Source organism: Penicillium canariense (genome assembly GCF_028826845.1).
Source record: "Penicillium canariense strain IBT 26290 chromosome Unknown utg000001l_segment0_segment0, whole genome shotgun sequence".
Classification (NCBI taxonomy): domain Eukaryota; kingdom Fungi; phylum Ascomycota; class Eurotiomycetes; order Eurotiales; family Aspergillaceae; genus Penicillium; species Penicillium canariense.
In genome coordinates, this window is record NW_026622728.1 from 7637759 (window position 1) to 7657393 (window position 19635).

At 52.6% G+C, this 19635-nt stretch overlaps 7 protein-coding genes across 7 annotated transcripts; 4 read left to right on the forward strand and 3 right to left on the reverse strand.

The window, feature by feature from the left end:
• Nucleotides 1-114: 114 nt before the first annotated feature.
• N7482_002638 (uncharacterized protein) lies at nucleotides 115-3664 on the reverse strand (the record flags this gene model as incomplete). The annotated part of the gene is made up of 4 exons (XM_056684763.1): nucleotides 115-2591; nucleotides 2655-3042; nucleotides 3094-3142; nucleotides 3192-3664. The coding sequence occupies 4 exons, from the start codon at nucleotides 3662-3664 to the stop codon at nucleotides 115-117; spliced, it is 3387 nt and encodes a 1128-aa protein (XP_056548369.1).
• Nucleotides 3665-6385: 2721 nt separating this feature from the next.
• On the forward strand, nucleotides 6386-9158 carry N7482_002639 (UBA/TS-N domain protein; the record flags this gene model as incomplete). Its single annotated transcript, XM_056684764.1, has 2 exons — nucleotides 6386-8992; nucleotides 9057-9158. The coding sequence occupies 2 exons, from the start codon at nucleotides 6386-6388 to the stop codon at nucleotides 9156-9158; spliced, it is 2709 nt and encodes a 902-aa protein (XP_056548370.1).
• A 360-nt stretch (nucleotides 9159-9518) lies between these two features.
• Nucleotides 9519-10958, reverse strand: trm61 (tRNA 1-methyladenosine methyltransferase subunit GCD14; the record flags this gene model as incomplete). Its single annotated transcript, XM_056684765.1, has 1 exon — nucleotides 9519-10958. The coding sequence occupies one exon, from the start codon at nucleotides 10956-10958 to the stop codon at nucleotides 9519-9521; it is 1440 nt and encodes a 479-aa protein (XP_056548371.1).
• Nucleotides 10959-11312: 354 nt separating this feature from the next.
• N7482_002641 (cysteine--tRNA ligase) lies at nucleotides 11313-13770 on the forward strand (the record flags this gene model as incomplete). Its single annotated transcript, XM_056684766.1, has 2 exons — nucleotides 11313-11603; nucleotides 11671-13770. The coding sequence occupies 2 exons, from the start codon at nucleotides 11313-11315 to the stop codon at nucleotides 13768-13770; spliced, it is 2391 nt and encodes a 796-aa protein (XP_056548372.1).
• Nucleotides 13771-14322: 552 nt separating this feature from the next.
• N7482_002642 (uncharacterized protein) lies at nucleotides 14323-15662 on the forward strand (the record flags this gene model as incomplete). The annotated part of the gene is made up of 6 exons (XM_056684767.1): nucleotides 14323-14395; nucleotides 14454-14497; nucleotides 14562-14859; nucleotides 14925-15156; nucleotides 15224-15551; nucleotides 15600-15662. 6 exons carry the CDS (start codon nucleotides 14323-14325, stop codon nucleotides 15660-15662), a joined length of 1038 nt encoding a protein of 345 aa, XP_056548373.1.
• A 464-nt stretch (nucleotides 15663-16126) lies between these two features.
• N7482_002643 (PQ-loop repeat-containing protein) lies at nucleotides 16127-17487 on the forward strand (the record flags this gene model as incomplete). The annotated part of the gene is made up of 2 exons (XM_056684768.1): nucleotides 16127-16182; nucleotides 16350-17487. 2 exons carry the CDS (start codon nucleotides 16127-16129, stop codon nucleotides 17485-17487), a joined length of 1194 nt encoding a protein of 397 aa, XP_056548374.1.
• Nucleotides 17488-17590: 103 nt separating this feature from the next.
• N7482_002644 (uncharacterized protein) lies at nucleotides 17591-18520 on the reverse strand (the record flags this gene model as incomplete). The annotated part of the gene is made up of 1 exon (XM_056684769.1): nucleotides 17591-18520. One exon carries the CDS (start codon nucleotides 18518-18520, stop codon nucleotides 17591-17593), a length of 930 nt encoding a protein of 309 aa, XP_056548375.1.
• Between the last annotated feature and the right edge of the window lie 1115 nt (nucleotides 18521-19635).

Here is a 19635-nt window from a genome sequence, read left to right on the forward strand (position 1 = left end):
CAGTGAATATCATGTTCTATGTAGGCGTTAGATTAAGCCGATATGGATCCAACTCCCAATAATGCCCGAGAGATATAAAGAAATCGAAAGGAGGGTATCAAATCAGATCAATGACTACAGCTTCCGATTCGCAGAAGCCTGCATCCGCCGCATTGCTTGACGGTGCAAGTCAGTCATACTTCCCCGTTGCATTCTCTCCGCGATGGTATTCTCAACTTTGGCGGCTGAGGTATCGTGCATTTGCTGCACGGATCCCCAGTGACCCCGCGGTCGGTCAGGGCTTGCGGGAGTTGCAGGAGAAGAAGGTTGGGATAGCGGGTCGCGTCGGTGGGAGAGGTCTTCTCGAACGGATTGCCGCCAGGCAGCCATCACGGCTGCGGGTCGTCCGGAATCGGGTGGGTTGCGTGGTGGCGATCGGGCTGGCTCGATGCTTTGAAGACTTGCTGCAGAGGGAGACTGCATAGTTTGGCGCTGCAACAGGGCACGGCGCTTGGATAGCGGGAGGTCGTCCTCATCTTCGGGAGAAGCTGCGCCGATTGCCTCGTCTCTTTCCTCGGGGATAGGTGGTGAGGCGATTGGGGTGGGGTCAGCTAGTGACAGACGAGACTGACTGCGCGATGCGTAAGGGTCGTAGCGAAGGGATGTCGACGACATCCGATTTCGCACCATCGTCTCACGAACAGCCAGAAGAGGAGGGGGTCCACTCCACCTCGGTGAATCAGATGTGTCTTGCTCTTCATGAGGAGTGCTGACGGTCAGGAACGGAGTCGACGTGCTACGTCTTGGACCTGCCTTCTCATCCCGTTCCTGTCGCGGAAGTAACGAAGCAGAAGAAACATTTCGAGCCATTGGCGGAGGTGATCGAGCACCGGACATTCTGTGCATGCTATTTCTGGTCTTGGATCGGGGTACTTCAGGAGCAGCATCGGATTGTCGACGGGGTTGCTCCGGGCATGCTGGCGTCTGCTCCGGGCTGTTCATAACTGGAAGGGGATGTGCATTCAACGGTGTTTGGAGGAGGCCTTCGACATGGACTGGGGCTGCAGATTCCCCAGTCTCAGCCGAGCTTTCGGGAAGCTCGTTGTCCAGCTGAATGGGCTCGATCTCAGGCATTTCAGCATAGGCCAAATGCTTTGCCCATTCATTGGTACGGAATGAATGCACCACCCGTGAGGTTTGCTCGGGGATGTTCTTTACGGTTGACACATTCAGCCGTGGGCTCTCTCTTCTTCCCAAACCCTTTGCCTGCGAGGCAGAATCATACTCATGCTCGGCCTCTTCCGCATCGGGTGGTCGAGAATCTTCTTCGACTTCCCCCTGCGCGTTGTCGGCAGCTGGTAGTTCGTTTTCCAGGTCGTTTTGTTGGATATTCTCCCCTTTCATATCTTGTTCTATGACGTCCTCATTGGATGGCGCTTCTTGTGACTTGGGTTGGACTCGCAGCTCGAAGGCCTCGGCTTTCTTCGGCTGGCTCACATCCTGATTATTTGTCTCAGCAGCTTGCGAATAGGTCTCGTCGTCCTGATGTATTTGGAAACCATTGGCTCTTTGCGTTGGTTCATCATTTTCACCGTCTCCAGTACCGGACGGGGGCGTGATCATTGCGGTTTCATCTTCGATTGGAGTAGCACGCGGGGCCTGAGAATTGAGACCAGCCTCGGTCACCTCAGCGAGTACATTCTTCGTGGGCAAGCCGTTTGCGACGGTACCTGCCTCCTTGTCCTCCTCTTCTGCTTGGTCTCCCGCATCACTATGAATATCGGAAACAATACTGGGGCAGCCGGAAGAGATGTCATCCACAACACCAGCAACGGAGGAATTCTCATCGTCTTGGACGACCAAGGCCTCTTGCGACTGCGATTGCTCATTGAGCTTTGGACCATTGCCGCTGTGCCAAGAAAGCCGGTTCATCAACGACCTCCCCGAGACGCGCTTGGAGCGAGGCGTGCCTGGTTCAGATCCAACAACAGCTCCGTGTTCCGAGTCGTTGTCTTCCCGCAAATTGGGCTCCGGCCACATCGTCACGGGTCTGGCAGTTGGCGGCCGCTCGTTCTCGGGCTCGGGTGGAGTTTGTTGGTCGGGGGGTTGGCTTGTCTGGCCGTCCTGATGTTCCTCAAGTGCTTCCGTGTCATCCTCTTCGACGGCGTCAAGATTCCTCCCGGAGTCAGATGCGCCAGTCGATTGGTCAGGGGCCGGTATGTCCTTCATCTCAAAGGAGGCCCCTTTTTCGTTAGTTGAAGACTCAAATCCTTCCGAACCTCGTCGCGAATCTTCTGCAACGGCGGTTTCGGTCAGAGAGGGCTCCTTGCCGGCGGCACCGTTGCCATATATGTTCTCCCATTCAGTTCGTTCCCTGAGATTCTTCTCCTCTAGTTGACGACCGACCTCGGCTTCGGCTTCCTCATTTTTCCTTTCCGCTTCCTTTCGGGAAGTCTCCTCTTTGGCCCGGCGTTCTTTGATCACTTTCCAGAGCCTCATTTGAGCGATCACACCAAAGGCAGTAATAATGATAATGACTGCAAGCTCAACCCGGATGTTGCGTGTCACTGGGTAGGTGTTAGTATTCAGGGGGAACATGTCGTCATTCAATCCTACAATGCATGTTAGCCTCCGAGTATCCCACTGAGTTGATGGCCGGGATACTCTAAACTTACCCCAAACATAAAGCCAGAACTCCTTCAAGCCCGCCCGGCTGTAGCAATCGATGCCGAGCACCAGCGCTGTTGCACCTGAGAATGCGGTGCAGAGAACTAATCCATACGAGCGCGTATAGTGACTGAAAGACAGACACCAGAATCCCACCGTGAATGCAATGATGAATCCGGTTTTTGCTCCGCTATCGGTCACAAGCCCACCAGGCTTGACAGTCAGGAACCACATGCCCATACAGAAGCCGCCGAGAAGACATCCTAGTCCTTCAGTAATTTCTCTGAACACAAGCGCCAAGCCTCCGAAGACGGCTCCCGTGAAGAAAACGGCGACCAGATATCCACCTTGTACCGCATTGCTCACAGGAGGATTCATCACGTAGACAATTAACACCTATTGCGTAGTCAGCCTCCGCCGATCATCATGGCCTTAGACAGAACTCACTGTGACGCCGAGTGCAGCAGAGAAGGCTGTGGATAGGAAAATGTGCACCCTAGTCAAGATTAGCGATATGACCGCAAGCCCAGGTGGAAACATATTACCATTGCTTCCGAATTCCAATGATGGCCTGAGCGGCCCCCGAAAGCAGAAGTATAATACCACCCACACCTAATGCTGGGGTGATCTGCGGTTGGATTGGCAGACCACCGCTGTATTTTTGTTTCGCTCCATTCTCGCTGGCACTGGTGGACCCTGTAGACCCATCTAAGGAAGGTATAGTTGTTGCGATGTAGGAAGAATTGCTGGTATTCGAAGTGGTTGTACTGGTCGTGTTTGTCGCTGTCGTTGCCGTCGCTGTGGCCGTCGTCGCTGCATCGTTGGTATTCGTTGTAGCAGCTGTGGATGTCTGGCTAGGAGTATTATCTGCGGCGGTTGTTGTTACAACTGGTTCCGCTCTTTTCTCGAGAGTCGCAACAGCCTCAACATTCTGTCGTCCAAGGTCCACTGCCGGGGCCGCAAAGGTAACTCCGCAGAGGAGCACAAAGATCAAGGTACTAAATAATGGCCACTGCATCTTGCTGTAGGATTGTATCCCAGGATAACCTGACCGGAGGGCAACTAGCGCAAGAGCGGGGGGTAGTCTGTGTCTACTATAGGACTTGTATCAAGCACTGATAGGCAAATCCATTGAAAACCCCTCGGTATTGCGTTTCTTGTAGTATAGGAAAAGGTGTCTTTCAAATGATAGCGATGTCGGTTAGAGGGTTAAGAAGACAAGAATAAAGAAGTGGCGTGTGGTGGGCCCATTGGGCGAGAGGCGAGGAAGTAAACAAGAAGAGTAAAAAGTCGTTCTAGCCGCAGGCCCAGCCCCAAGCTCCCCTACATATAACCGACGGATGACACCGCTAGTCAGGAATTCCAGGACACCGCGAGGCTCCCAGATACTGCCTACATTGCTGGGCTGATTTGAGTTTTCGGGGCAGGCCAAGCGAGAAGGAATTGGACAATAGACGCCCACGCGATTTTGACTGGTGACGAGTCAATGAGCTATCCAAAGGACCCACTGATCGCGAGCCGTTCGATCGAGCAAGGATCAGCTCCTTGTAAGTGCATCGGTGGCGGGCACTCAGGGAGAAAATCACATTAGGAGCTGCATCGTTTGCCAGAACTCAAAATTACGGTAGCCAGCCCTCATAGCCTACCCATATGCGTACGAGTCCCGCTCTAGCCTTTTGTCTCGGACCAGATAGCCGGCAATCGGCAGGGGATTTTCGCGTCAAGCATTGTTGAATTCCCCCGACTAGTCGGTTTCAAGTGTACACAATCCGGTTTATCGTGGTAAGAATATTGTAAACACCCATGTTGATCCTATCTCCAGGTCAACATGCGGAATGCGGGCCAGGATGCTTGCCAATGATCCATCACATCAACCCCCTATACTACTGTACGGAGGACATTGCACCTATATCCATGCACCAGCCTCTCCGGGCCTGTCGCGTAAATGAGCTCACCGTAATCATAATGTGCCATCAAAAATCTGCAGCCCTTGGACCCGACAGCTCCCAGGAACCAAGAGGGGATGAGCCCTCGGAGGTATCGACGCCATCCGCGACTAGGGGCTTCACCATGTGGGTCGTCCCTCCCGATCTGTCGACTTATCACCTGGACCCGTGCTTTCGTTTTGCTTATGCATGCAGAGCCAGCCGACCTATCACAACGAGAAGCACCCCACAGTTGCCGTGCTTGCATTATGTTCCTGGGATGGTTGGGCACAACATTGACTGTTGAGCCTTTCCCGTGTCAAGGAGGTCGCCAGGCAAGGAGGTGGGCTGCTGCATCTGAGACATGCGACTATCTTAATTTGGCACCGTTCAACAGGAACAAATGGTTCAATAAGCGGTGGGTATGGTCCCATATGATCGTGCTGTGCTGGCAGACAACTGGCTCTGATTTGTCCTGGAGCAATTGGCTCTCTCCGTTCCTAAGGTTGTGGACAGTTGTGACAGAGGCCACAAGGTGCAGTGTACATACACGTGTAGGCTGTGCCTAGGTGGTCTAGATCGTAATGGGCGATGAAAGGTATCTTGACACTTTGGTGCCGTCTTTTGTATCACTGAACAAATATTCAAGGCAAGGTCGGTAATGGAAATACTGCCAAGAAATACATCTCCAGAAAGCAATAGAGAATATACCTAACGGGGGGTCGCGCGGTAGGTAGGTATAGAACCTAATAGGTGTAGAACCTACATGTATATATTCTATCCATAGAGACAAAAACATGATACGGAAATGCAGTTGACTCTTATGTAGGTTAAAGTTGATCATTAGCCCTCTGGTGGACTTGTCCAATCTTTGTATTACCGGGGTAATTATGGAATTTCGGAGACCATGGATATTTTGGTGGCCGAGAGGCTCATCGATTTGAAAGCCCACCAAGAGGGCTTGACGACCCTGGCTTTGTGCCAGATCTCCAGATCGACTCTCATCACCAGCCAGCGTCAGCGCGCCTATTGGGTTCCGGAAAGGCTGAAGTCGTGGACGACTAATTGGTGACTATATTTGGCTCCAATGCTTGCCCTCGTCAACTCTCATCTCCTGACAACTTTCTGTTGCGACCTTGGAATTGCGGCCATGATTTTAAGGCCAGAAGTCTAGACCTATCCACTAGTTAACTAACTTGTTTAATTAAAGGCTGCCTCCCTCCCATAAGGCACCGATTGGACTATGGCGCTCAAAGTCAGCTGCTACCAAGGTTTGAGTGAGACCGATGAACGATCAAAGAAACTCAACCCATTTCTATTACCCGCATTTATTTTGAACGGAAGTTTGAGCTATCGTTGTCTACCGAAAAATTCGAGATGAAGGTGGACATCCACTTGTTGAAGTATATACATTCGAAGTCAATCTAACATTCAAGGGCGAATTACTAAAGCATATCTGTGAGACATAGTTACCTATATAGTCACAAGCATCTATCTGGAATCCTGCGATCTTAATACTCAAACACACTTATTGTCCTTTCGCTTCAATCTTTTGGTTTAAAAGCAATCGGTAACAGAACCAACGGCGATGAAATATCACGTGCCCCGCATCCCCACATTTACAGGGGGCGGCGTTCTCGGCGAAGTTCAATGAAGCTTCTCCAAGCAAACGTTTTGAATTCATTTACTTGTTTTGCGCGTGGTGAGATCATGGACAACTTAACACACACGTCGTCTCCTGGTTCCTAACCCTACCCCGAACCCAGTCAAGCAGCCTTCCTACACCTCTCCGACAGGTCATCATCTTGCCCGCCATGGATGACCTGAACGGGCTGAGTTGGTCCTCCAACTCAAACGCTCCTGCCAACAAACCTCCTCCCATGGGCGCCGGCTTCATGTTCCCCAATGTCCGACCGAATGGTGCCTCCGGCAGGTCAACACCGATATCTGCAGCTTCGAACCGGTCCAATTCGCCATCTAAACCGGCCGCGCAAACCGGAGATAGTTTTGCGAACTTGGTATCATTCAGTTCCTCCGCGGCGAACAAGAACATGTCTCTTGAAGAGCAGCAGAAGCGATTGCAGCAGGAGAAAGCGAAGAAAGCCGCGGAGGATCGCAGCCGTTATGAAGCGCAATACGGAGGTCAGAATTCGCAGTTCTGGGATAGCTTTGAGCAAGGCCGCACCCAGAGCCCTGCTGCTGCTCCAGCCTCGCAATCTGTATCACCACCGGCCGACGACGACGATATCCTCGCTGCATTCAATTCTGCGGCTCCGGTTGATGCATCGACGAACTTCCCAGTTCCCAGCTCCAACGCATCCCCCCAGATTGGTGCCAATTCGCGGCAACCGACTCCTAGTCGCGGAATTGCGATGCAGGATAATTCTGAGGGCATGGGTGCATTTGGCGACGATGATGACGACCCATTCGGACTCAATCAATTGAAGCCAAAGCCTGCGCCGTCTCCTCCGCAAGCTCAAGATGACGACGATGACTTCCTTGGACTGCTAGGGAAACCAGTGTCCGAGATTCCTCCGCAGCAGGGGCTTCCGCAGCGAACAGACTCTTCCAACCGCGATCGCGATCACCAGAGCGCTTCTCCCATGCCTTCTAATGAAGTGGATCGGGCCATCGCAGAGTTGGTTGACATGGGGTTCCCAGCAGAGAAGTCTCGACAGGCTTTGAAAACTACCGATTCAGGCATAGATATCCAGGCTGCTGTTAGTTGGCTTCTCACAAAAGCGCATGAAGAGTCAAGGCAGAAGTCTCAAGGACGATCTCCTGCGCCTGGCCAGTCCAGTGAACGCACGGAACGAAGTGACAGTCGCAACCGCGATGCCCCCTCCTGGATGAGGGAGCCTAGACCGCAACCTCCCCGGTCGCGTGAGGATAGTCGAAGCCCCGGGGCTGGAGAGAAGGATCCAGCTCAAGTGGCCTCTCAGTTTGGCAACAACTTGTTGAAAACCGCCGGTTCTCTTTGGAAAACAGGGAGCAAGAGGTTTCAGCAAGCTGTAAATGAATTCAATGCCGATCATGACCCTAATCAGCCCAAGTGGATGAGAGATGCATCCGCGCCTCGCGACGAGCCCTTCCTTCCGCAGCCGGTCCGGCGCGGTGGTGAAAGGGACCCAGCCCCAGCGAAGCCCCAGGATTTCACCAATGAGGCCCTGCTTCTGGAATCTGGGGATTTGAGACCGCCTCGCAAGCCCGCTCGCCCGCAGGATCAGCATCAATCTGCCGCCCCCAGTAGCAGCGATCCGAGTCGCCAGCCATCTCCAGCCACCCGGCAGATGCAGCAAGCCAATTTCCTCCAGCGGCCATCACGACCAAACACTACAGAACCCAAATCTCGCATCTCACGATTTGCGGCGGAGGAACAGTCGACACAAGCATACGTCAGCCCGGCCAGGCGGAGGCGGCCTCAAGCACCAACTTCGGCAGCCGAGCCGAACGTCGATCTCTTTAACTCTCCAATCCCCTCGTCACAACCCTCGAAACCAGGGCCCCAGCCTCAGACCCGACCGCCCCCAGCACGTTCTCCTACTATCCCAGTACGCCCCAAGGCGCCGCCCCGGTCCATACCGCCCGTATCTGCAGAGGCTCTGCAATCAACTCACCGCCACCGCGAGAAGGCTGCAGAAGCGTACAAGCGGGGCGACTATGCAGCTGCGCACCAAAGTTTCTCTACTGCGCTTGGCATGCTTCCCGAAACGCACCCGATTACGATCATCGTTCGCAGCAACCGAGCGATGACCGGCCTGAAGATCGGTGAACCCAAGGGTGCCATCGATGATGCCGATACTATTTTGAGTTTGATTGGGCCGTCAAAGGGCGAGGACGAGAGCATTGACCTTGGTAATGGCGAAGCTGCCAAGCCCATGAAAGACTTTTTTGGTAAAGCCCTCATGCGCAAGGCCGAAGCCCTAGAACAGCTTGAGCGATGGGTGGACGCAGCACAGGCCTGGAAGTTAGCCGTGGAATCTGGTCACGGTGGAGGCACCAGCATTCAAGGCAGGAACAGATGCGAGAAAGCTGCTGGTATCAGTAAAATTCCGTCGAAATCCCTAGCCCCGGTCAAAAAGAGGCCAATACCCGTCCCCCAGAAGAGCTCTGCGTTGTCAGATCTCTCGGGCACTGCGGCCTCTGGCCAGGATTCGGCAGCTGTCAGTCGTCTGCGAGCGGCCAACAAGGCCGCTGAACGTGCTGATGAGGAGAAGTTTGCTCTAACCGAGAGTGTTGATGGAAGAATTGCCGCATGGAGGAATGGAAAACAGGATAACCTACGTGCCCTGCTTGGCAGTCTGGACAGTGTGCTCTGGGCCGAGTCGGGCTGGAAGAAGATTAACTTGTCAGAGCTGGTCTTGCCAAACAAGGTCAAGATCCAATATATGAAGGGTATTGCGAAGGTTCACCCTGACAAGGTATGCTTTACCTCTCAACTTGCCGCGGTGTTATCTGGGTTGGTTGCTAACTGAGTCTGCTTAGATCTCTACGACTGCCACGACTGAGCAGCGTATGATTGCTGGTGCTGTGTTCGGAACCCTGAATGAGGCATGGGATAAGTTCCGAGTCGAGAACAACCTGTGATCTCGGCGATTGGCTACTTGCTAGGCCCGTCCTTTCTGTTGTGTGTCATGATTTGAGACCTTGTTAACAACCCTTGTCTTCATTTTCAGAGCAATTTTTAGAACATAGCCCCTTTATAGCTTGCAATGGCTAGCATGCACATGAGACCATGACCACAAATATCAATTGTATCCCATCCGGTCTAATCAATGACGGTTACACATTGTAGTCCGCCTATAACTTGGTAAGGTAAGCCGAGGCATGGTCTGATTAACCTTGGTACAGTAATATGATTGAGTATCAGACGCTTTAGTCAATTGACTTTGTTTTATTAAAAATACACCTTGGCATATGTTTTGATACACAGAAGCCAAACATCATTCATTCATCGGTGTTCACATCCGCAGCTTGCTGCTCTTGGTCTTCTTTTTGTTCTTGAAGGCGAAGCTCCCTGAACTCCTTCTTCATCTGCTTCCTGCTCTTTTTGGGCGCTTTTTCTTCAGCCTCCAACTTGGAAGAGGGCCATTTTTGCCGGCATTTCTGTTCATCCTCTTCGGACCAGTCTCGCGGAAGAATGGCAAAGACCAAGTAGGAAGTATGCGTCTTGATCTCCGACTCTGACCGATGTACCAGGCGGCCCAAGCTATACGTGGGCCCGGATTGTTCCTTTGGGATTCTGGCAGTCTCTTCTTGGAACGATGTATCGCCTTGAATGCCGTCAACATGGCCCTGTCTGATCTTCTTGGCGCGTTCATCGTCAGTTCGGAGCTTGGCCAGTGCCTCATCCACGGATCTCGGGAACACCGTTGATCCGCGAATCCCCTCGCAATCTAGTCCGATGCGTTCTCGCTTCACGTCAATCCGGTTGTGGTTGACTTCGACCATGGAAATGTTTAGCCACCCCAGCTGGCGCATGACGCGAATCGTGCGCTCGACTTGCTCGAGGCAAGGGGAGAAAGTGCACAGGTGGGCGGTGGATGATGGGTCGAGAGGAGACTCTGCACCAGAAGCGGGTTTGCGGACAAGGTGCTTCAAGGCAAGCCATGGAGCAGGCAGGTCCAGGAAGATGGCGGTCGCCTTGGGTGACCGGCCAGTCTTGGGGTCGCCCAGCAAAAAGCCATCCTCATAGACGTCACGGTGCGTGACCTGTACTAACCCATCTAGACCATGCTGTGTAATCTCCTCCTTTACTCGACCCGCCCTCTGCTCGTGAAACTCGAAACTGCACACCTTTCCTATCCTCGGCTTCTTGGCGACGGACTCTTCGTTGGGATATCCACTGAAGACAGCACGAACCGCCGCATGAGTGAATGAGCCACTGCCTGCTCCAGCTTCGATGACGGTGCCTCCAGGACGCGCGCGGAGCCGGTGAAGAACATAGCTGTAGTCTGGGGTATAGACGACCTGGGTTCGGTGCGGGAGGGACAATGTCCAAGATTCGGGGGTTGGGTACATCAAGTGGAGGAAACCACTTGTGGCGGCGACCGGCTTTTTCAAAGAGGAACTGTCTTCCTCAGCGCCTGTTGTTGTGGGCGATGCTTCGATCTCGTCAGCTTTGCGCTTGCCAGCGAGGCCTTTGCGGCCCCGTGAGCCGGTGTCGACCTTGGAGGCGACGATTTGAGAGCCCCAAGGTTGGTCGATCAGGGTACTGTGCGGGAACGAGCCAAAACGAGTATTGGAGACCTTGCCCTCCTTGTAGCCCTGGTTCTCATCGTCATAGTCACGGAGGATCGTCGGAATGGTCTGGTCGCGGCGTAGGTGCAAGAGCGCGACATCATTGGCCTGCGCAATGGGCCCGGGGGTCAAGAAAGGGGACGGCATGGTGGACGAGCTGGATAACTGCAGCCAGAAGCTATTCGAGCTCCGTTCTTACAATGTCAGCCGCGCTGCTCTGGCCCGAATGTCTTTGGAGGTCGCCGTTGCTTTGCGCGGACAAAAAGTTGGGCCGCATTGCCTATTCAGGAGATTAGGGCTCAGGGCTTCTCAAGAGTCTGCGCAGGGGCCAATCAGGCCAATCAAAACGGCGGACAGCGGCGATGACTCGATCGTGTCTTCCATTGAGTGCCCCTCTTGGTTGCGTCCGCTCTCTTTATGCCCCTCCTCCTTCGCTCGTTTCTCCTGCCTAAGCCGCGGCCCCTGTCCTCTGTGTACGTGTCAATTCTCTCTGCCAGGCCCATGTCGTCTCGTCAACAGCCGCCATGGCGGCAACCTCCATCCCAGGCGGGAGTAGAGCTCCCGCCGTTGCAGGTATGGAACTCATTGACCAAGTCTAAGACGCCTTTCGTTCCGATCGATCAAGCTGGAAAGAAGGTTTCTTGGTACGTGTGCGGACCGACAGTCTATGACGATTCGCATTTGGGACACGCGCGGAACTATGTCAGCACCGATATTATTCGGCGCATCCTGCGCGACTACTTCAAGTTCGAGGTCAAATTTGTGATGAACATTACAGATGTGGATGATAAGGTATGGCAAAGATTCTTCGCCTCTGAACTAGAGGCGACTCGAGCGCAATGACTCATACCATCCACAGATCATTTTGCGCGCCAGACAACAGCATCTTTTCAACGAATACGTCGCTGTGAACCCCACAATTACCCCGGAGGTCTTGGATACGGCCAGGAAAGCTTATACCGCATACCTCAAGAAGAATCTGTCGTTACTAGACCCCGAGTTGCCCCCGGCGCAATCCCAGAAGGAGGTGGAGAAGGCTTACGCCACAGTGCTGAGCGGCGGTGCTCTTCCCGGCAACGAGAAAGCCGGTGATGACGAGGCAAAGGTCAAGATGCACATCAAGACTGTGGCATCAGCTGCCGCAGTCTTGAATAAAGCAGAGAGCGGCACTGCTGGAGACGCGTCTTTGTTTGCGGAGTCTTTCTACACCAACGCACAGGATGTTCTTCTACCCTATCTTGATGCTCTGAAAGGTTCCTCAATCGACGCCGATGACCACAGCATCTTCACAAAGTTGACGAAGAAATACGAGGAGCGATTCATGAAGGATATGCGGGACCTGAACGTCCTTGATCCCGATGAGCTAACTCGCGTGACGGAGTATGGTGCTGAGATTGCGGATTTCGTCGAGCGTATTGTCAAAAATAATTACGGCTACGCAACGAATGATGGCTCTGTGTACTTCGATATCAATGCCTTTGAGGCGGCTGGTCACCCGTATGCCCGTCTTGAACCCTGGAGCCGATCTGACAACAAATTAGCCGCCGAGGGCGAAGGTTCCTTGATCAACAAGACAACAGAGAAGCGCAGCGCTTCCGATTTCGCTCTCTGGAAGTCATCCAAGCCCGGAGAGCCCAGCTGGGACAGCGCTTGGGGCAAGGGTCGTCCCGGATGGCACATTGAGTGCTCAGCCATGGCTTCAGCCCGGCTGGGTAACCGGATGGATATCCATTCTGGTGGTATTGATCTTGCCTTCCCGCACCACGATAACGAGCTGGCCCAGAGTGAGGCATACTGGGACGATAAGCACAACCATGAGCAGTGGGTCAATTATTTCTTGCACATGGGTCATCTGTCTATTCAGGGCTCCAAGATGTCCAAGTCTTTGAAGAACTTCACCACCATCCGGGAAGCTCTTGACCGGAAAGATTGGACCCCGCGGAGTCTGCGCATCGTCTTCCTTCTGGGAGGCTGGAAGGAAGGCATTGAGATTACAGATGAGCTGGTTAGCGCCGGCAACTCCTGGGAGGACAAAGTCAACAATTTCTTCCTCAAGGTGAAAGATCCGGCTCTTCAGGGTTCGGCCACCGACTCTACCTTCGGTGCTGATCTGGAGGCCGCCAAAACGGCTGTGCATAAGCACCTGTGCGACTCCTTTAACACAGCAGGTGCCATGCAAACCATTTCGGAACTCATTACAAAGTACAATAGTGCCGATAAGGCCATCCTGAGCCCCAAGGATGTCGAGGCTGCCGCCCGGTGGGTGACCTCACTTGTCAACATATTTGGTCTCAACGGGGCTACTCCCGCCGATAGCACTGACATTGGTTGGTCGGGCATTGACGTTCCTGAGGAGGCCAAACCTTTCCTTTACCCTCTGTCTACCATGCGTGACACTATCCGTCAAGCAGCCCTCTCCAAGGAGGGGATCTCCTCGCAGCAAATTGAAGAGGCGACCAAGGAAGCTTCCCCATCCGAGGCTTCTGAATCAGCCAAGCCCTATGCCGAAGTCCTGTCTAACTTCCGGACCAAGGTTATCTCCTTGAAGTCATCTGACTCGGCTGGCAAGGAAATCCTCACTCTCTGTGATCGTGTGCGAGATATCGACCTGTTCGATCTGGGTATCTACCTGGAGGACCGCGATAACCTCCCTGCACTTGTCCGCCCCGTGACCCGTGAGATGATCCAGGCACGGGAGGAGAAAGAAGCCCGTGCCCGCCAAAAGCAGCTGGAGAAGCAAAAGCGGGAACAGGAGGCTTTGAAGCAATTGGAGAAGGGTAAACTCAGCCACCTTGAGATGTTCCGGACCAACGAGTACAGCGCCTGGGATGACGAAGGTCTTCCCACGCGTGATGCTGCTGGCGAGGAGCTCACTAAGAGCCGCGCAAAGAAGCTCCGTAAGGACTGGGAGCGACAGAAGAAGGTGCATGAGGCCTGGCTGGCCAAGCAGGCCCAATAGATGCTCGCGCCACTCTAAAAAGCCTCTTGTTATTTTTTTCGCCGTTATCTCGGGTGGTTCTTCAGACATGCATCGCTGGGCGTTCAAATTGGTCGATAGTATAGGACACTCATATTGCACAAGAATTGATTGAAGGCACAATGATTTCCCCATAAGCATTTAGGCCCAATGAGCCCCCACACTTCCAATTGGACTTCGGAGATGTCCATCTCTCCTCCTTCAACCCCTTTCCAAGAATTTTTAGATATATCAGTCCGGATGCAGGGATCGGCGAATGGAGCAAACATGATATAATCTGTATTTCATCGGCCCATTTCCGGTCCAGTTCAGAATGAGTCTCGCCACTCTCCACATCGACGGGGGCTCATGGGAATCGCGGGGAACCTTACCCCGTTTGGGTCCCCCGCCCACCGAGTGCCGGGGAAAAGGTGGGCTGTTGCGCTGTACAATCTCACTACTTCTTGTTTTTTCACCCTCTCACAACCTGTGGTTTACCGAGGCCTCTTGAGTTCTACCTTCTTGGACAATTTTTCTTCCTCTGTGTTTATCACCATGGCGGTTCAAACTGGTCTTGATTACCTGCGTTCGCGCACGATCGTGGACTGTGATACCATGAATGACGAGGGTATGCATCACCCAACACGCAAGCCTCATACCCGCCATATCCAGCTGATGATGCATAGTCGCCAAATCTCTCGGCCCTTTCCAGGATTGTACGTCTAACCAGGTGGGCATATCTACGAACAAGGTAGATTGTCACTTCATACACAAGCCTGACTCGATACCTACAGGCCATCGCATTTGGCGAGCTCTCCAAGCCCGCACGGGCAGAAGTTGTCGCATTATCCAAGGCTGATGCAAAGGCCTTGAATCCCAAATACTCCTCTATCAGCATCGAAGAGCTAGCTGTGGAGATTGCAGTGAGCGTTGCGACCCTACCGTACATGCTAGAGATTCTATTAACGGATACCGAACAACAGATGGTACGCCTGGCCGTTGGTATGGCACAGCAGATTCGCGGGCTCGTCCATGTGCAGACCAACCCGTACTATTCCTACTCATCAGAGAAGACCATCATCAACGCCCTCCGTAGGTCCACCTACTTCTCTCTCCCGAACAAAGAGTGGTAGGAAGGATTAACATCTGTCCAATAGGAATCGTGCAGCTGTTCCAGCATGTCCAGCCTGGGTTCGATGTAGCCCGGATTGCAATCAAGATCCCGAGTACCTGGGAGGGCATGATGGCCTGTCGTACGCTTGAACTGGCGGGTGTGCGTACCCTTGCCACGACTCTCTTCAGCATGTCTCAGGCAGTGCTTGCAGCAGAAGTGGGCTGCACGTATGTGGCCCCGTATGTGAATGAACTGAAGGTCCATTTCAATGCAGGGTTAGTAGTCATGTCAAACTATGAAAATATTCCTCAATCTTACAACCAAACTAAAATTTGGTCGCAGTTTGGTGGACGAACAGAAGCTGTTACCCCTCTGCATCGCCATTCAGCACTACTACAAATCCATTCAAGCCTCGACCAAAGTTCTGCCTGCGAGTTTAACATCCACGGATGAAATTCTCATGCTCGCTGGAGTGGATCATATTACCATTCCACCCCTTCTACTGGCTCTATTGGCTCAGACCAAGTCCCCTAATGTCAAATCCTTATTTGATTCTGCGCCCACGGAGCCTGTTCCGGCGCCGGGTGTTTCGTATATCAATGATCACGGAAGGTATCAGATTACATTTGCCCGAGACAGAGGTGGTGCTAGCCAAACCAAGCTGACTGAGGTATGTACTAACATACTTAACAGAAAGAGATCTTGCTGACAAGAAAAGGCTATCAATATCTTCTGCGACTTCCAGGACAGATTGGAGCAATTGATGAATGCTGCCCCTTAGTCATAACATTCGACAGCCATAGATAGGTGATATGAACCACCATCCTCAGATATTTTTGGATCGAATCGACTTGGACTCCCGGCTATATAGATTTGACTTTGCAGCCAGTCGAGTGTAGTTTCGGAAGTCGCTACTCATTAGGATGACGATACACATTGACTAAAAAGGTCCGAGGACAACCTTAGTAGGTAGGATTCTCACGGTAGCGGCATCTACAACACGGATTGGGACGACAAAGTCACATAGTAGACCCACGTGACTGACCCGACGTCATCCACTGGATTGGACCCGCGGATAACTCCAACTTTTTTCTCTTCATCACAGTTGCTCTGGTTTGGCGTGTGCTGGGGTGGGATTCTTGCCTCAATATATAGTTTATTGCGGCCATCTTCCGCTGTTCATTCCAACTGCCAATTGCCCGCGGCTGGCATCTGAAGTGAATCCTACTTTTCCGCCGGCACAACATGTTCCCCTCGCAGGCGGCTAATCTCGACATTGAGGCCTTGAGTGGTATCTGTGGGTAAGTGATGCTTTGAATGCCACAATCTTGAGTTTTTCGGGCGGCTCTCTTTGGTAATTGTGCATAATGCGTCCTGCATGTACCCGCCATAGACTGTCGAACCCGGCGACCTCTCACATCCCCGCACATACACCGGGGTCGCGTCCAACTGCTAAAATCATCTCTAGCTCGATCTCAATTGCCTGCTGGGTTGTTGTCTTCTCGCCGCAGATTATTGAGAACTTTCGCCGCGGCTCTGCTGATGGATTGTCCCTCCTCTTCCTCATCGTCTGGCTAGCGGGGGATGTCTTCAATATCCTTGGCGCCGTCCTCCAGGGCGTTCTGCCCACGATGGTCATTTTGGCTGTGTACTACACTCTGGCAGACATCGTGCTTCTGGGCCAGTGCTTCTACTATCGGGGGTTCAACATCCGAGATGAATTTTCTTCCTCACCGACCCTAGAATCTGACCCGGTTGCGACTGGTGCGCTGGACAGTGAAGGCAATCGACCCGAGGTTACCGCAGCACCGACCGAACGCTCGGCTTTGATACCCAAGCCCAATGGTCATGTTCACATCCAAGAGCCGGCTGGTGGTGAAATCCACGGACAGCACTCCCGGGATCGTGCCCGATCACAGTCATCTTCATCGGCCCAGGGACGACGGCACTCTGTCTCTTCATTCAAAGACATCCTGCACACCCATGTGGATGGAACCCACCTGTCTCCAGCGACTCCATTCATTGATCCCGATGTAGATAGCGCTCGTGCTCAACGGCGTCGCCGTCGTATCTCTGCGGTCCAAAGTATTCTCTTCAACGCTACAGCCATCCTTCTCGTCTGTGCTGCCGGTATTCTAGGCTGGTACATCACTCCCGGACCAAAGAAATCGCAATCGCAGTCGGCCCCCGAACCTCTCACTATGGACCCTTTGGGCCAGTTCTTTGGATATCTGTGTGCTGTTTTCTATCTGGGCTCTCGACTCCCCCAGCTACTACTCAACTACCGCCGCAAGTCGACCGATGGAGTCTCCTTGTTATTTTTCCTGTTTGCCTGCATCGGCAACTTGACTTATGTTCTCTCTATTATGGCATACTCGCCCATTTGCCAGGGGACAGTATCCACTACGAACCGCTCCAACGCGTTCTCACACCGCCATCGTCCACAATGTCGCCCTGGCGAGACAGCAGAATTGTACGGACGGTATGTGTTGGTGAATCTGTCCTGGATTATAGGCAGCTTGGGAACGTTGCTGTTGGATATGGCGATCTTTGTGCAGTTTTTCCTGTATCGGGACATGAAGGATCTAGATGATGAAGATGAATGAGTACGCTTATGGACATATAATGAAAGAAATAACAATGAGGAAGACAGCGCTGCAATGATAGATTCATGATCATGCCATTGAAGAAAGGGCCTCGTCCGTAGAGTCATTGCTCAAGATCAGCCAGAAAAGACAGAACCGCAGTCGCAAATGCCCGCGCGTCATCCCGTCGCTCCTTCGTGTCTGGTCCAACTTGCTCCAGGAACAGCGCCAATTTCGACTCCTTCCATCCCATGATCGGCGCATTTTCCACACACATCTTCTGGGTTGCAAAGGCATCCATCTCGTAATGCCCTTGCACAGTCAATACCCTACCGGGGTTGTACAGCCCTTGGATAGGGCAAATGGGTGTGCTTCCAATATTGATCCATGGGGCAGGGAGGGAGACTGGCGGCGTGTCACAGAGCGTCACCGTCTGTCCCGTTTCCACCGCCATTACGCGGTCGCCGTGGAACATCTGGATGCGAAGTTGGCCCTGAGGGAGATGGCCAAGCGCCGAGGGAAAGTGTTGGATGAAGGAGTCCTCTAGTTGCACGGTGTAGATACCCACTTCGCGGCCCAGCGGGCATTTCTCGACGTAGACGTCTCGGATAGGGTCGTCAGGAATGCGGACCAAAGCGTGGGAGATGAGCTGGTGGCCAAAGCAGGTGCCCATGAGGCGGACCTCAGGGTAGTAGCTGTACATGGTCTTGATGAACTTTTCCAAAAGTTGCATCCACGGGGACTCGGGCATTTCATACACTCCTGGCGCGCCCCCAGTGATCAAAACTGCGTCAATGGGGCTGCGCACAGGGAATTGTTCGTGAGTTGCACCGCCGCGCAGCAAGTGAAAGTCAGGATAGTGGCCGCCTCGAATATCATATGGGGTGACAGTAATCTCGATGGAGTCATTTAGGGCTGGGCTGGTTTTGTTCAAGTGTGCAGCCGTCTCTCGAAGGATGTCGCGGAAGTGAGCACTACAAAGGCCCCGTGCCTCGTAAAGCCGGCGTGCTGGGATGTCGACATCGAGGACTGCAATGTGGATGTTGCGAACCATTGTTAAGAGAGTGGTCGATTACTTTTTGCAATTCGGTTGTGCTGGTATAGAGGGTTGTGTCAAAATATCTGCCCGCTCAAATCTATAGGCAATCACCCACCATAAAATAGTGATACACCTCCGGTCTGCCACCCGAAACCTTTAGGTAAAATTGACCGGACGCGTAGGCGTCTATAGAAAAAGTGTGCATAATAAGGATATTGTCGCGTAATAAAAGTTACCACAGATACTCCAAATAACCCCAACGGATCGGACCCATTAGGTAACAAATTGGGTCAACTGAAGTTAAGTAGGCCGGACGAGCTTATTTGATGGAGCCCCACCATCTAGGGACCACACAGTGGGTGGACATTGTTGGTTAGCCTGAGCCTAAATTATGTCTTGGATCATGGAAATGGAAGTCTAGCTTCGAAACAGTGTCCACAAATTCGGGTAGTTACATTTCCCCGGAACCTTCGTGTCAGCTACCCCAGATCCAGGGCAATCATGGGCAAACACTACGAACTGTCACTTGAATCAAGACGGTTGCTTATGTATATTAATGGCACTTGAAGATCGCCTAGAGTGTGATTGGCGCATGGGAGGAACTAGTTCCCGCAACTCCACAGCCGGGTTGAGCCCATTACGCTCACGGTGAGATTGTTACTCCTTCGGTGGTTGGCAGCAGGCACTGCAGTAAAAGACTGGCGCATAGACTCCACACCCCGCCACAGTCCAAAGGGCTGATTTGATAGCCTAAGTGGCGTTCACACATGAGAGAAAACCCAGAACTTTAGATATGTCATGAAACAATCTACATACACACAATTGATATTGTAAAGTTTTCGCGTGCGAACACTCTTATGACATAGCATACGCGGCTCCAATATTGCATCCCATGCCTCAACCATGGCATTTGGCAGCTGTATTAATATTATACCATGTTATACTCTCTTGAGCCTTGGTAGAATAATGAAACAGAGTGAATCACCTGCTGTGCTACTTTGAGGAGCTTCACACAAACGGTGCTGCAGAGGATTTTGTTCGATCCCTAGTGTGTTGAAAGAAGTAAGTTGGTCTCTCCTACCTCTCGACAGTCATCCAGGTCGCTATTAATTCTGAAATGTTGAGACAAG